This window comes from Saccopteryx bilineata, chromosome 3, assembly GCF_036850765.1.
Source record: "Saccopteryx bilineata isolate mSacBil1 chromosome 3, mSacBil1_pri_phased_curated, whole genome shotgun sequence".
In the NCBI taxonomy this organism is placed as follows: Eukaryota; Metazoa; Chordata; class Mammalia; order Chiroptera; family Emballonuridae; genus Saccopteryx; species Saccopteryx bilineata.
Window position 1 is genome coordinate 238,322,955 of NC_089492.1, and position 15,386 is coordinate 238,338,340.

At 42.7% G+C, this 15,386-nt stretch overlaps 1 protein-coding gene across 2 annotated transcripts in view; it reads right to left on the minus strand.

Annotated features, from left to right (window-relative positions):
- The window catches only part of PGM1 (phosphoglucomutase 1), a 73,520-nt gene that overhangs the window by 22,006 nt on the left and 36,128 nt on the right, over positions 1-15,386 (minus strand). For both annotated transcript variants that reach the window (XM_066268992.1, XM_066268990.1), the window contains exons 3-7: positions 14,830-14,976; positions 12,880-13,005; positions 9,291-9,481; positions 7,953-8,107; positions 4,793-4,908 (exon numbers count right to left, since the gene is read on the minus strand). In XM_066268992.1, the coding sequence (XP_066125089.1) occupies positions 4,793-4,908; positions 7,953-8,107; positions 9,291-9,481; positions 12,880-13,005; positions 14,830-14,976 (735 nt within the window). The remainder of the gene's footprint in view (positions 1-4,792; positions 4,909-7,952; positions 8,108-9,290; positions 9,482-12,879; positions 13,006-14,829; positions 14,977-15,386) is intronic.

The window sequence follows — 15,386 nt, forward strand, 5'->3', positions numbered from 1 at the left end:
TATTGTGGCTTGGACACGTAAATGCTAGTGGTTTATTTTACTTGGTGAGTTCTGAAATCTGAATTTTTTGTACCTCTTTGCAAGTTCCCTTTTCTTTTAAAAAAGCTCATCTCTTCTCGCAAAGACAGTTGGGTTCCACACTCTGAACTACAGAGTGTGAGTGATGCTGAGTCCCCATGCAAGTTGCAGGCCGCTGCAAGAGACGAGGTAGGGAGTCTCCACTGAGGTGGGTGTTTAAGCAGAAGACCACTGAGTGATCACTTAACGATTCCAGTAACACATAGGAAACTACATCGGGTGACTTTTAAAGTCCTTTCCTTTCTAACACCAGGATTCTGTTTGTCTAAATGGAGGGTGCCAAGTGAATACTCTGTTCTCTGATTCATTCAACAAGAGTTTGCTGAGCACCTATTAAATATACTGCTTACAAAAATTAGGGGATATTTCAAAATGAATATGAAGCAATAAAAAAAAGAAGCATTTGATTTTTAAAAATTAAACAAGAACATCAGAAAAGCAAACAAGTCAAAGAAAGTTGCTCTATTATGCAAATGGGATGCCAAACCAACTTTTATTTCATTGGTGAAAATGTACTATACAAAAGGCTGAAAGTACTGGAATATCTGCATGTTCCCTGATCCCCTAATTTTTGTGAGCAGTGTGTATTATTCAGCTTTATAGGAGGCTTTGCAAATGATGAAGAATAAGACACATGTGACTCCTGCCCTCATGGAAATTACAGATTTGTGGAGCCAACAGATATTAGTCAAATAATCATAAATAACTAAAATTACAGCTGCAATACATGCAACAAAGGAGAGCCAAAAAATAAGGGGATTTGACCCACTCTGGAAGGTTAGGGAGGCTTTCCTGAGAAATTGCCTCTGCTCGCCTGGAAAAATACAGAAATAAATGACTCTGTACTCAAGCTATAGAATTCAAATCTTTCAAAGCTTATAGAATCACTAATGTCAACCCTGAGAAACTCTGTAAAGGAATTGTTAGAAACATTTGCCATCAAGGGATATGGTAGGTAGAAATTAACTCCTCTGTTAAGTTAGAAGATCAGAAGTTAAATAAGTTCAGCTGCACTCATTCGCAGCAGTGGAGACCTGTGGCTATTCAGTCTGGTTTTGAAAATGTTTATCTCAGGAATATTACAAAACAATTGTCTTTATTTCAAAGAGAAAGAGAAAGAGTTTGTGGATTATTCTCATGATTCATTCTCTCTTCAGATGGAAAACATATCTAAGGGAAGATAAAACCATGGTTGGCACCTAGTATTTGTCGAGTGGGTTAATAAGTAAAGAAATAAGAACAAACTTTGATAAGGAATAATTTAAAGTGTCATACTTGAGTTTAAAGAAATCAATTCCACAAATGTAACATCGGGTACTTTTCTGGGCAAATGCTCCGGAATAAACACTTAAAGGGATTTAATTATCTCTAGCATTATATGGGCCAAAGAGTATTATAAAATACCCTAAAAACTAACATAAATCAAAGCTATATCAAACAAAGTACAGAGGACAGTTCTCTAGAAATAATCATCTCACTCTATTCTTTACCTGTTAAGTCAACCCTGAAAGATTCAGGCTCAGTGCCGGACATGGATTTCTAAGAGAAGCACTGGTGAACCTGGAAACATCTGGAAAGTGGTGCTGGGTATATAAATAAGGTGAAGTGAGGGTAGCCTGGAGAGAGAAAGTGAGGGCTGCCTTCCAGCCTGGGAAGGCCTGTCGTCTGAGAGAAGGCCTCTGTCCTGTCTTCAGGCCTACTCCCAGCCAGTCAATACCAGGGACACCTAGTTGGCTCCTGGGCTCTGACCAACCTTGACCAGTGATTCCCGCATGGGTCTGTGGAGCACAATGTTACTAGATCTACCACAAAAAAGGAGACAGGCAGTTAACCATATTTAGATAAAACTATACAGATAGGATTTCTTACAGTAGAATGTTTCAGAATCTTCATGGGTTAAAATTGTGACTCGCCAAGACAGAGAGGTATATCCAAGTATCCCAAGCTCTACTGAACTCAGAACCCTCTCATGGAATGAGTACCCTTTCAAATACCTTGGGAAACCTTGTTTTAGACTTTTCTCTTTCACTAGATTCAGCATTTGAAATGGGTTTATGAGGTTAGAAAATCAAAGATTTAGATATGGTGTCTGCCTTCAAAGACAACTTCATCCATTAAGAAGAGTGACCAGTACCAAGCTTGCACTGGGTAATACCAGGAGGAATTTCATGGGAAAATACCACTTCACGGGTTCATTGGGTATTCATCTAGTGTCCTGTGGAGTAATGTAGCATCACCCATATTTTGTGAGGTAAGAAAGCACTAAGAAGTGCCCTTGTATTCTCTAACCAAAGACGTAGAACCGTGGAAAATTTTCTAGCCTTTTTGTAGACTCTGTTCAATGCCACACTCATTCATCTTTCTTAATACCCTCCAATTCTCTCAAGACAATTCATTACTAAGAAGTACTGCCAAAAAAGAAAAAAGTATTGCCACTCTCTTAAGGATATTAGATTGCTTAGAATTTGGAAATAGGTGTCTCAACATACAAACAACAAACAGATACATGAGAAGATGCTCATCTTCACTAGCTATTCAAGAACTGCAAATGAAAACTACAATGAGATACCACCTCTCATCAGTTAGATTGGCTGTTATCAACAAGACAGGTAATAACAAGTGCTGGAGAGGCTGTGGAGACAAAGGAACCCTCATTCACTGCTGGTGGGAATGTAAACTAGTATAACCATTATGGAAGACAGTATGATGGTTCCTCAAAAAATTAAGAATAGAATTACTATATGACCCAACAATCCTTCTACTGGGTATCTACCCCAAAGACTCGAAAACATTGGTATGTAAAGCATATACACCCCCATGTCCATCACAGAATTATTCACAGTGGCCAAGACATGGAAACAACCAAAATATTTCTTGATAGAGGATTGGATACAGATGTAGTACATGTATACTATGGAATACTACTCAACCATAAGAAATGATGACATATTGCCATTTACTACAACATGGGTGGACCTTGAGAACATTATATATACTAAGTAAAATAAGTAAATCAGAAAAAGCTAAGAATTATATGATTTCATACATAGGTGAGAAATAAAACTAAGACTCATGGACATAGGTATAAGTGAAGTGGTTACTGGGGTACAGGGTGGGTGGGAGGGTAGTAAAGAGGAAAAAATATATGGTGATGAAAAATGACCTGATTTTGGGTGATGGGGACACAACACAACAGTTCAAATGCTATAGAAATATTTACCTGAAACCTATGTAATCTTATTGATTGATGTCACCCCATTAAATTTAATTTCTAAATAAAAAAATGCCCTGGCTGGTTGGCTCAGTGGTAGAGCGTTGGCCTGGCATATGGAAGTCCTGGGTTTGATTTCCAGTCAGGGCACACAGGAGAAGTGCCCATCTGCTTCTCTACCCCTCCCCCTCTCACTTCGCGCGCTCTCTCTCTCTCTCTCTCTCTCTTTCTTCCCTTCCCGCAGCCATGGCTGAATTGGTTTGAGTGAGTAGGCCTCAGGTGCAGAGGATAGCTCTGTGGTCTCCACCTCAGGTGCTAAAACGGTGGCTCAATTGCTGAGCAACAGAGCAACGGCCCCAGATGGGCAGAGCATTGCCCCGTAGTGGGCTTGCTGGGTGGATCCCAGTTGGGGTGCATGCGGGAGTCTGTCTCTCTACTTCCCTTCCCTCACTAATAAGATGAATGAATGAATGAATGAATAAATAAATAAATAAAATTTATATAAAAGGGGAAAAAATTTTCCGCCCTATCCCAGGACCTCTAGAAACAAAGAAATGAAATCAGCACTCTATTCTGTTTAACCTCCAACTGCATCTGAATGGCAAAGACTTCCTTTTTTTGCTAAAGACAAATACTGAAAGACCAAGGAGATTGGTCCTTTTACTTCACAATACTGGGTGGAGAGAATAGGAGAAGAAACATACTACTGAAGTACCTCACAACCTAGCTGGAGCCTAAGGTGTGGCAAAGGGCCACACGGCTAAATGGATGTTTGCAAAGAAAGAGAATGTAGGTAGGATAGGGCAGTAGGGAAGGTAAGAGAGGTGGGTCTTCCTGTCAATACTGGACAGGCAAAGAGGAGGAGGGAGAGCACAGAAAGAGGAGTCTAGGGGTGCTGGGACATCCCTGAGCATGCCACACTCTACTCTCATTGGACCACAATTTCCACATATAGCCTCATGGTCAGGAATGGAGTTTTAATTTCTTGATCACCTAGCAACTTAGTTCCACCCTAATGGTCTCCTTTCATTTAGCCTCAATAAATCACAACTCATTGCTGTAGAAAACCGGGGCCTATTAAAAAGAATGATTTAATGCTGTGTTAAAACCTTTTCTTAAATAAAAATGAAAAACTGACTTGCTCCACCATATTTCTTCCCAGAAATGAAAACATTTATAAAGGTTTCCTTGACCACTGAAGGAAGAAAAATATGTTTATCACTATTTAAACCCCACAGACTCAATGACCAGGCTGCTGAGGAGGCCCCGAACTTCCTGTCTCAGTAGATATGATCCTCCTGAAGGTAAAATTAGCCCTCCTTGGCTGAATGTGCTCCCTGCTCTTCAAATGTGTACACTTCATCAGGGTTGTTATAAATAAATTGCACCTTGATTTAGGACACATTAGCTACCGTTGCTATTTCAGCGTGGCCCGAGCAGGCTAAGCTTTCACCGCAGGTTGTGTTTACAGGAAAGAAACAGAGTGCAGGGCTGCCCACTCACCGGTCCCGAAGCTCTCTTCCCCACAGAGGGACAGTTTGCCGGCATCCATCAAGTTCCCAAAAAACTTCCAGCCGGTGGGGGTCTCATACAAAGCAATCTTTGTAGCATTAGCCACCCTTCAAAGGCATGAAATCAAAGTTATATCACAGCAGGACTGTTAGCAGAAGCCATGTGAGGGATGGAAAATAGCAGCCATTATTGTAATCAAGGGTCCCATTTAGCATTGCTCAGAGGTAGACACAACTCTAAGATTGGTTGAAAATCATAACAGAAAACTTGTGCACAATGGGCTATTATATGTGGACTCAGAGGAGGGGGTAGAAAAGGAAGAAGAAAGAATTAATTAATCTCACTGACTTTAATATCTCAGAAGAAGCAACAGTAGCAAATGTGCAAGGCTGTTTGGGGGCCTTTTTAAAATGCATGTGTTTTGGATATAATCAGCATCTACAACCATTCCATAAAGAACAAAAGAATGATGTTTTGTTGTACTTATAATCACAAAATAATAGACTATGGGGCCTAGGTGGTCAGATTTTACAGAGAAGGAAACAGGGCCCTGAATGTTACATGATCAGCCCAAGGTCACATGGCTAGGTGACTAGCTGCCTGCTGTTTGGCTGCCTGGTCAACATTCCTTTCATTCCACCAGAAGACCCCACAAGGACAGTGGCCAGTGGGCTGCCCCACTTGCACCTGATTCATCCACATTAACCATGGTCCCCTGACCCCTGCAGCACATCTTTTACTTCTCCTATGTATCTTTAGATTATATAAAACCCTTTTTTTTTTTTTTTTGGTGACAGAAAGAGATACAGAAAGAGGGACAGACAGAAAGGGAGAGAGATGAGAAGCATCAATTCTTCATTGTGGCACCTTAATTGTTCATTAATTGCTTTCTCATATGTGCCTTGACTGGAGGGCTACAGCAGAGCGGGTGACCCTGTACTCAAGCCAGTGACCTTGGGCTCAAGCTGGTGAGCCTTGCTGAAACCAGATGAGCCCGCGCTCAAGCTGGTGACCTCGGGGTCTCGAACTTGGGTCTTCTGCATCCCAGTCCGACGCTCTATCCACTGTGCCACCACCTGGTCATCAGGCTATGTAAAACCTTTTCTAAGTGACTTATTTTTAAACTTTTTTTATTTTTTTTATTTTTAGAGAGAGGAGAGGTGTGTGGAGAAGCAGGAAGCATCAACTCATAGTAATTGCTTCCTGTATGTGCCTTGACCAGGCAATCCAGGGGTTCAAACTGACGACCTCAGCATTTCAGGTTGACGCTTTATCCACTACGCCACCACAGGTCAGGCAAGTGACTTATTTTTAGATGTCTTCCTCTTTGAACAGGAAAAGTTACTACATTTCATGCACTGTTTTATAGAGAGTTGCTTTCCAGAATGCCTGCCTTATGGCTAGGAAAACAGTATCATGTTTCAACTCTAACATTGGAGGACAGTTAAATCTATGATTTTGAAAACTGTGAAAGTACAATAAACTTTTATCTGGGTAACGAGGTATTCCCATTGTGAGTTCACAGGTGAATTGTCAATTTTTCCAAAAGTTGGAATTAAACTGTTCTTGGATGACATAGAAGGTATTTCATGACCTGATAGGTCTAATGTACAATAGTTGTGAGCCACAAACCAGCTCACGACTTCAGATGGAGGATGCAGAGGTAGAGGCCCCAGTTTCTAATTCTAGCTCTAATTCAGCTGCAGGGTTCTAGACAAGAATGTTAACTTCTCTTTTGGTATCCTCTTCTTGAAAATAAGGATTGCTGTGAGGATCAATGAAGATAGTGAATGTAATAAAAGTACCACGTAAACTACGAACCACTATATGAATCTTAGTCATTATTTTCTTGTTAGCTGAAGTCAGCACTATTCTGTAACACACATATGCACACACATATACACACACACCTGCAACTATGGGAGCCGGTGGTTAGGAGCAAAGATTCAAATCCTGGGTTCAAATCCTGACCCAGCCACTTACCAGCTGAGTGACCTTGGGCCAGTTTCTTAACTTCTGTGTCCCTTTTGTTTTCCCACCTGTAAAGCAGGTCTATACAGCATTTACCCCATGGGATTGGTCTTAGAATTAATGACTTAAAACATATCAAGTACTTCGTATCTAGCTAAGTAAACGTATCAAGTACTAGTGTCTAGCTATAGTTCAATAAATATTCATAGTATTATTAGAGCCTATATATGTACATACTGCTTTCCTACCTGGTCTGACCTTTTATTCACTCACTTGTTCTTTATCCACTCATTCAGCAAACATTTTTTGGGCACCTGTCACGTCCTACTTGTGGTCCTAATTTGGTTTTTTGTTTGTTTTTTTCTTGGTTGGTCCTCATTTGTTACTTATTAGTGATATTTTTCAGTTGTTTTAGATGTGATCCTATAAGCCACCTGAGAGCCTCTGTAAATGAGGTTATATATGATAAATAAATAAATAAATAGTCAAATCAAATATATCATTGCTTTCTTACAAAAACTGAATGTAATTTTTTTTAACTATTTGAGCTTTCATTTTATTTAGATTTTGGATAAATGACCATTTACTGTGCATGTATGTACACGGGTACCCCAGAAAGGACGGATGAAGAACACTTCTTTGAAAGTTCTCCTGAAACACTAATCTTACTTCAGATTGCCCTTTCCCCCAAAGTCTGCACACTGCTGAAGGAAAGTGATCCTTCAGAATGTCTTCACTATAGTGGGAATGAATGCCATCCGTTCACTGATTCATTAACATTCAAACATTCCTTTCTTTAAACGGTATGCATGTGCGTATGTATGTATGTGTGTGTATCCCCTATTATCGATGTGCTAGGCACACTATGGCCACACAGAAGTTTAAGACATTGAATAAGGCAGTCTTTCCTCTGTAGATGTTTTTCGTCTAGCAGGGCAGACAGTCAAGTACACGGGCCATCAGGACACAGTGTAGTATGTGCTAAGATGGAAGAAGTGCAGGGTGCTAATGGATCACAGAGAGGGGGCATCTAATCCAGGAAAAAGAAATTCACCCGTTCCTTCCCAAAGTAAACACTTACTTAGCACATACTACGCATTAGATACCCTGGCTGAAAGGGAAGGAAGGGTGTTCCAGCACTGAAAAGGGCCTGCTGAGGGCCGAGGGAATGGAGACCTACCTGTCCAGGGCGGCGCTGGTGGGCATGCTCCGCGCCAGGCCGCGGACCCCCGTCTGCCGGAAGTACGGAATGCTGGTGATGTTGGCAGCGATGACAGCCACGGAGTCTGAAGGGTTCACGAAGAACCCATGCTTGCCCAGGATCATGTTTCGATCCTTTGGGAGAGGGGGATTCAAAGGAAGATTGTTTAGTCAAACTGTGGAAGAAACCAAACTATCTTACGTGGCGGTGGGGATAAAATTTTAAATATAAAACTTAAAACTAATACATTTATTCATAGTGGGTTCTAAACACTGGATTTTGTTTCTAATGGATCTGCATGGTACCACTAAACTGTTTCCAATTACAATGTAAGCACAAAGTCCTTCTCAGCGGAATACCTTGCTCTCTCTCCAGAAGCCAGCTGACTTGAACCTCCCAGACCTGCTCCAGACTCTGGAACCAATCATTTCCTGTCACTTTCTCTCCCGGAGGTCAGGAAAGAGAAACATGAATGGAAATGTTGGCTGTTTGTACAGTTTGGTAGGTCTATCAGGCATCCTTCAAGGAACAAAGCAGATTCCTTCAAAGAAGGGCTTCTGAATCATGGCCCCGCCATTTGGCGCAGGAGCCAGCACTACATGCTGCCACCCTCCCTGCTCCCTTGGTGCCTGGCACACAGGAAGTGCTGGAGTCTGGAGGAGAGAAACTCCCATCATGCACTGCTTCAGAAAGATGCATTGCAAAATAGTGTCTACTATGGACCCCTTTCATTTCCCTAAATTTTGATATGGGGAAATGTTTTTTTAGGAAATAGTGCAATCTAGCTGATGTTAAAGAACAACAGCAACAGTAAAAAATACACTTTTTCAATAAAGTAAATGTGTAGTGCCTACAATCTCTGAGAGACTAAGGATACAAACCTAAAACACATTTTCTCCTTCTCTGATTTATGTTCACCAATATAAATAAAACAAAAGGTATTAAAAATATTAATTATAGAGAAGGAATTAAAGGATAGTTGTCTCATTATAGTTCCGTTGTTCTGTTAATGTGAATGAATGAATGGATATACTGTATTATATTTCCAAAATCCCTTCCAGAGATTTAATAAGTAGCTAGCTGCTAGTAGGAACCTCTCTTGGGATAGGCATCTGGAACCCAACCAGCTTATCAATCAGTGGTCATTAGATCACACTCAGGTCCTAATCACCCCTACCCCTGATCCACGTGAAAAGAAAGACCTTTGACTCTCTCTCACTAGGCCCACAGGGTCTGGCAGGTGCAGCCCACTCACTCCCCCTCTGTAGGATCAGACCTGGCCTGCATCTGGGTTCATTTAATTGCACTTGTTCCTACCCCATCTCCATCAAAGGCAGCCCCAAAATCATGCTCTCCCGTTTTCATGGTCTCCACCAGGTCGGCTGCGTAGGTGAGGTTGGGGTCGGGGTGATGGCCGCCAAAGTCCTCCAGAGGAGTGCAGTTGACCGCTGAGTTTGCAGGGGCACCCAGTTCTTCACAGAGGATCTTCTTTACATACGGCCCCACAACTAGGGAGAGTATGAAAAGAAGAATCAGAAAATAAAATGTGTCAAAGTCCATGGGGGCTGGGGGACAAGGTGGAGGCGCTCTAGGGAAAATGACATGAACAACAGTGAGGATGTGCAAACAGTATTCAGGGGCTAATGGACAGATAGGCCTGAGTAGAGTAGAAGGTTTTAGGAAATAGGAGCTATGAGAGATTAGGTTGGAAAGGGGGAGAGCAGCTGACGAAGGAAAAAGGGGGGGGGAGGAAGGAAGGGAGCTGGCCATTAGGAAGACCCTACTACACACCTGTGCCAGATTCTTCTCAACCGTGTTTTCACGCAGTCCTTCCAAATGGCCCACAGCTGGTGCACTTAGTGTTTAAGACCTTACACTCACTCTAGCCTGACCAGGCGGTGAGCAGCGGACAGTCGACCTGGGACACAGAGGGCCTACATTTGAAACCCCGAGGTCGCAGGCGTGAACACAGGCTCATCGGGCTTAAGCACAGGTTTACCAGCTTGAGTGCAAGGTCATAGACATGTTCCCATGGTCGCTGGCCTGAGCCCAAAGGTCATTGGCATGAAGCCCAAGGTCTCTGGCTTGAACCCAAGGTCACTGGCTTGAGCCCAAGGTCACTGGCTTGAGCCCCCTCTCCCAAGGGGTCACTTGTTCTGCTGTAACCCCCTGGTCAAGGCATATATGAGAAACAATCGATGAACAACTAACATGCCTCAAAGCAGAATTGATGCTTCTCATCTCTCTCCATTCCTGCCTGTCTGCCCTATCTGTCCCTATCTATCTCTCTCTCTGACTTTTCTCTCTGTTTCTGTCAAAAAAAAAGAAAGAAAGAAAGAAAGAAAGAAAGAAAGAAAGAAAGAAAGAAAGAAAGAAAGAAAAGAAAAGAAAAGAAAAGGAGCTTAGACTCTAGAACCGGAGTGCCTGGGCTCAAATCCTAGCTCTCCCAACCACTGGCTGTACAATTCTGGGAAAGTTACTTAATCTCTCTGTGCCTTTGTCTACCCTATCTGCAAAATGAGGACAATAATAGCAGCTACTTAATAGAGTTAAATGACTTAATAAATAGAAAGCACTGAAAATAGTACAGGCACCTGTTATAAACGGTTACATTATGATTATCACCTTCAAGGTATAGATAAGAAAACTCAAGTTCTGAGATGAAGCTATTTGCCCAAACTTACATAGCTAGTTGGAGCGGGAGTTGGGATTCAGAGCCTAATCTTCCTACTCTATTAAGCTATCTGACAAACTGATGAAAGGAACACAAAAAGTATCAACAATAATGAATAACAGGAAAAACCAGTCACATACTTCATGGTGACATCTAGTATAACTACCAAGAACTCACATCTCTAAAACATTAAGAATGTGTTTTCCTCAAGGAAGGCAGTGATATCAATATATGTCACAGAGGCCAGGACAGAACAGAGTATGTGTCTCCCATTAGGGCCATGTATTAAGGAGGCTATTGTCATCATACAGAATAAGATCTAGGCAAGCAGGGCTATAAGAGATACAGAAACTGAGCCATTAGAGGAACAACTGGAAGTCCTGAAGAAAGAAGTCTAAGCCTGACCTGTGAAGGTGCAGTGGATAAAGCATCAACCTGGAATGCTGAGGTTATCGGTTCAAAACCCTGGGCTTGCCCAGTCAAGGCACATACAAGAAGCAACTACTAAGAGTTGGTGCTTCCCACTCCTTCCCACCCCCTGCCTTTCTCTCTCTCTCTCTCCTCTCTCTAAAAATCAATAAATAAAATCTTTGGAAAAAGAATTCTACATCATGCCAGCTTCTCCTGGCAAATACTCCATTGTAAACCCCATTCCTGAGCCAATCCAGCCTTCTCCTCATTCCTCTAATGTTGCATCTATTTTGTTATTTTTAAGACTTCAGGAATTTGCTACAGACGTTGCCTCAGCTGGGAATGATCATCACTTGATTTTCCCACTACCCTCAATCTTTCTTTCATAAAAGCTAAGCTGGTTGCCACTTATTCAAGAAACCTTTCTTAATACCCTCTCATCAGACTATGCCTTCTTCCACACTCCAAAGAGAATACTTGAAATACTCTCATTTTGTTGGTCTGGCAGGGTTAGTTTTTTATCCATCTTATCTCCCTAAGCATTGCAACTCTGAAGGACATTACCTGCCGAGTTCCTGCCCACCTGCCAAACATACATGTAGTAGATACTTAATACATGTCTGTTGCATATTTTGAAAAGAAAGAATAGCTTTTGACTGAATAAAGAAATAGCCCCATTCTGTGGGACTCCAGAGCCAAGTCAAAACCCAAGGGGAAGAACTGCAGGGATAGAAGATTTCGGCCCTCCAGAAGGATTTCTAACTGTGGTTATGCAGTGATAACAGGAGGCTCAGAACAGCACCATCAAAAAGCATTGTTCAAGCATAGGTAGAAAGTTTTTTCCAAAACAGCTGGATTCAACACCAGGGAAAATCCTGCCACTCATAGGTTCCAAGTTCTAAATTATTACAAAGCAAATAAACAACCTAAGTGCTCAGGAATTCCCATATTCCTACATGCAAGAAAATCTCATGGTTCTGGTTCATAATAACAGCTGCTGTCTCTGCTGACCTGGCCACACAACCCACAGAGGAAGAAGAGGGAGAGACACACATCCTGTTGTTCCTGAGTTTAATCCTGGGCTTGCTCTCATCCTCTTCTAAGGAAAGGAGTGTGTGGGGGCAGGCGAGTGGGGCTCTGGGGCTCAGGAGCGTGTTTACCATGTCCAGTCATGATGAAACGCCCCCCCTGGAAATCGAGGGGGCACTTAGGAAGAATGTAAGGAATCTTCTGAGGGGCAGGAAGTCCACAGAAACAGTTGTATGAGACACAAAATCTGATGCTTAATGTGGAAACACTGCCCTTCACATCACCTTCCCATGAAGAAGGCCTCTACTATTTTCACTGCAGACAGATTTTTATCTGTGTGGACATTACTGAACTGGCTGCAAAATAACCGTTTAAAAAAACGTCAGAGATGGAAAAAGACAAGAAGCATATGACTTCACTCGTGTGTGGGAATAAAACAAAAAGCAACAAGCAGGCAAACTCATAGACACAGACAATGGAATGGCGGTCACCAAGAGGGGAAGAGGGCTCGGGACAGGATGAAGAGGGTAGAGGGGGTCAGATCTATGGTGACAGAAGGAGACCAGACTGGGTGGTGAGCACACAGTGCAATGTACAGATGATGGGTTATAAAGTCGTACACCCGACACTCATACTGTTATTAATATTAACTAAAAGTACCCCGGTAAATTTAAATTAAAAATGGGGGAAGCCAGAGAGAGTCTTAAGAAAAGGCTGGTGAGAGTATTATGATGCAGAGTAGAGAGCAGCTTCTGAGCTGAGAGGAGGGGGTGGGAGAGAAATGGCCCGTACCTCCGTGCATGGCATCTATGCGGATCTTCAGTCGGTTTGGACCAGACAGCAGTTCTTTCAGGGCTTTGAAATCAAAGATGTTTCTCAGCATCGTAGCATAAGCTTCCACTGAATCCACAATTTCCACTGTGGGAAGAGGCAATATTGAAAGATGGAGGAACTAATCCCATCCAGAAATATTATCCTCTGACGTGATCACACTGCTGTAAACATGCCACCGCTATTTTAAAAAGCCCCCAGATGCCAGGACCGTTACATGATATTATTCAATATGAACAGTTTTCCTGAGAGGTAAATGATATTAGCTCTATTTTGTAGACAAGGAAACTCAAGGTCTGCAAGGTTAAGTCACTTGTCCACACAGCTGGGATGCGGCACACAGGATATTTGATGGAGGTTTGCCTGATGGTAAATTCTGCTTTGCTACCACCTTGATTCCCTATCCATCTCCATGAGGGGTGTGCCTTGGTGTCATAAATAACAGAAAATGTGACACCTACTTTCTTTACCTTTTTTCCAGGCTCACTGCCATTAAGACTTAATGGTAAAAAGTAGAAAAAATACTTTTTAAGAAAACATTTTCACAAGCACGACTAAAGGAATAAAATAAATATAAAAACTTAGTATTGGCCCTGGCCGGTTGGCTCGGTGGTAGAGCGTCGGTCTGGCGTGCAGAAGTCCCAGGTTCGATTCCCGGCCAGGGCACACAGGAGAGGCGCCCATTTGCTTCTCCACCCCTCCCCCTCTCCTTCCTCTCTGTCTCTCTCTTCCCCTCCCGCAGCCGAGGCTCCATTGGAGCAGAGATGGCCCAGGCGCTGGGGATGGCTCCTTGGCCTCTGCCCCAGGCACTAGAGTGGCTCTGGTCACAACAGAGCATCGCCCCCGGAGGGGCGGAGCATCGCCCCCTGGTGGGCAGAGCGTCGCCCCCTGATGGGCGTGCCGGGTGGATCCCGATCGGGCGCATGCGGGAGTCTGTCTGTCTGTCTCTCCCCGTTTCTAGCTTCAGAAAAATACAAAAAAACCCAAAAACTTAGTATTGTTGAATTTTCAGGAGTCTAAACATTAAAAAGTTAAGAAATTCTCTGCTTGCATTTTCTAACTCTAAGTAGGTCCTCAAGATTTAGTAAAGCACCACCTTCCCTCTGTTAGAATGCAGCTATCAGCGCTTGATGGATATGGTTTCAAACAAAAAATGCATTCCATAAACTGCAGTCCAGAGGAAAGAATATGTGTTAGAGCAAAGTCAAAACACAAGTCACACTGCTAACCATCTCCTCCTCGTTTGCTTAAATAAAATAATTTCATAAACATTTGTTCCATCAATACCTGTTTGGCATTTAATAACAAATTGTTTAACACTACTGCCTATACAAGGAGTTTCAATGTAGCCCCCAAAATGGTCTAATTTGATTTTACTGAATATTAGGACAGGAAAAAAATCAAAACCCAGGCTTTAGAATCATTCACACCTGACTTAAATCCCGGTTTATCACTCACTCCCTGTGTGACCTTGAGCCTGTTGCTTAAGCTCTCTCAGCCCTTGTTTCCTCATCTGGAAAAAATACCAACAGTGCTGCCCTCACAGGGCTACTGAGAGAGGAAAATGGGAAAATAAATGGAAGAGCTTTGCACATAATAAAAGGTCAATGAAAGTTAGCTATGAATGTGATCTTCCAGGTCTTCTAGCCAAGTTCATTTGATAGATATGGAAACTGAGGCCTTGAGATTTGTAAATGACTTACCCAGGGTCACACTGCTGGTTACTGGCAAGGCCCAGAAACCCAGGTCTCTAGACTCTTGGACCCAGTTCCAGAGCTGCTAATTAACACATGCAAGGCTTAGTGACCACAGCCTTTCAGAAGCCGAAGACCCATGTTATTAAACTCTGGGAAAGCAAATCGCTCAAGTTGGAACTAAGATAGGGGTTTGGGGGAGGGGGCATGAACGTGCCTGTGAAGGGTTTGAATTTGTTTTCTAGGTCAAACTGTTGCTTTCCCAGAACTCCAAGGTCTACTTTCAGGTCAGGGCAAATTGCATATTCTTCAATTGTCTTGCTGATTTGGAAAATCTTATCAGTTACTGCTTCAGGAGCAGGACCTAAAAATCAAACAGCAAACAGTAAGACATTTTGTGCAGCTGATACGTAAATACAAAAAACACAAAATTTATTAATTCTTCTTCACTAGCATATCTGCCGTTCATTTCATCATTCAGGCAGTGAAGGATCAGGGTTGTCTAAAAGAAAATATATGCCGGACCAGCAGGTGGAGCCGTAAATAGAGCATCGGCTTGGGATGCTAAAGATACAGGTTTGAAACCCCAAGGTCGCTGGCTTCAGTGCGAGCTCATCCAGCTTAAGCACGGGCTCTCCAGCTTGAGCATGGGTTCTCCGGCTTGAGTGTGGGATCATAGATATGACCCCATGGTCACTGGCTTGAGCCCAAAGATTGCTGGCTTGAAGCCTGAGGGACCTGGCTTGAGGTAGGGATCACTGGCTCAGCTGGGGT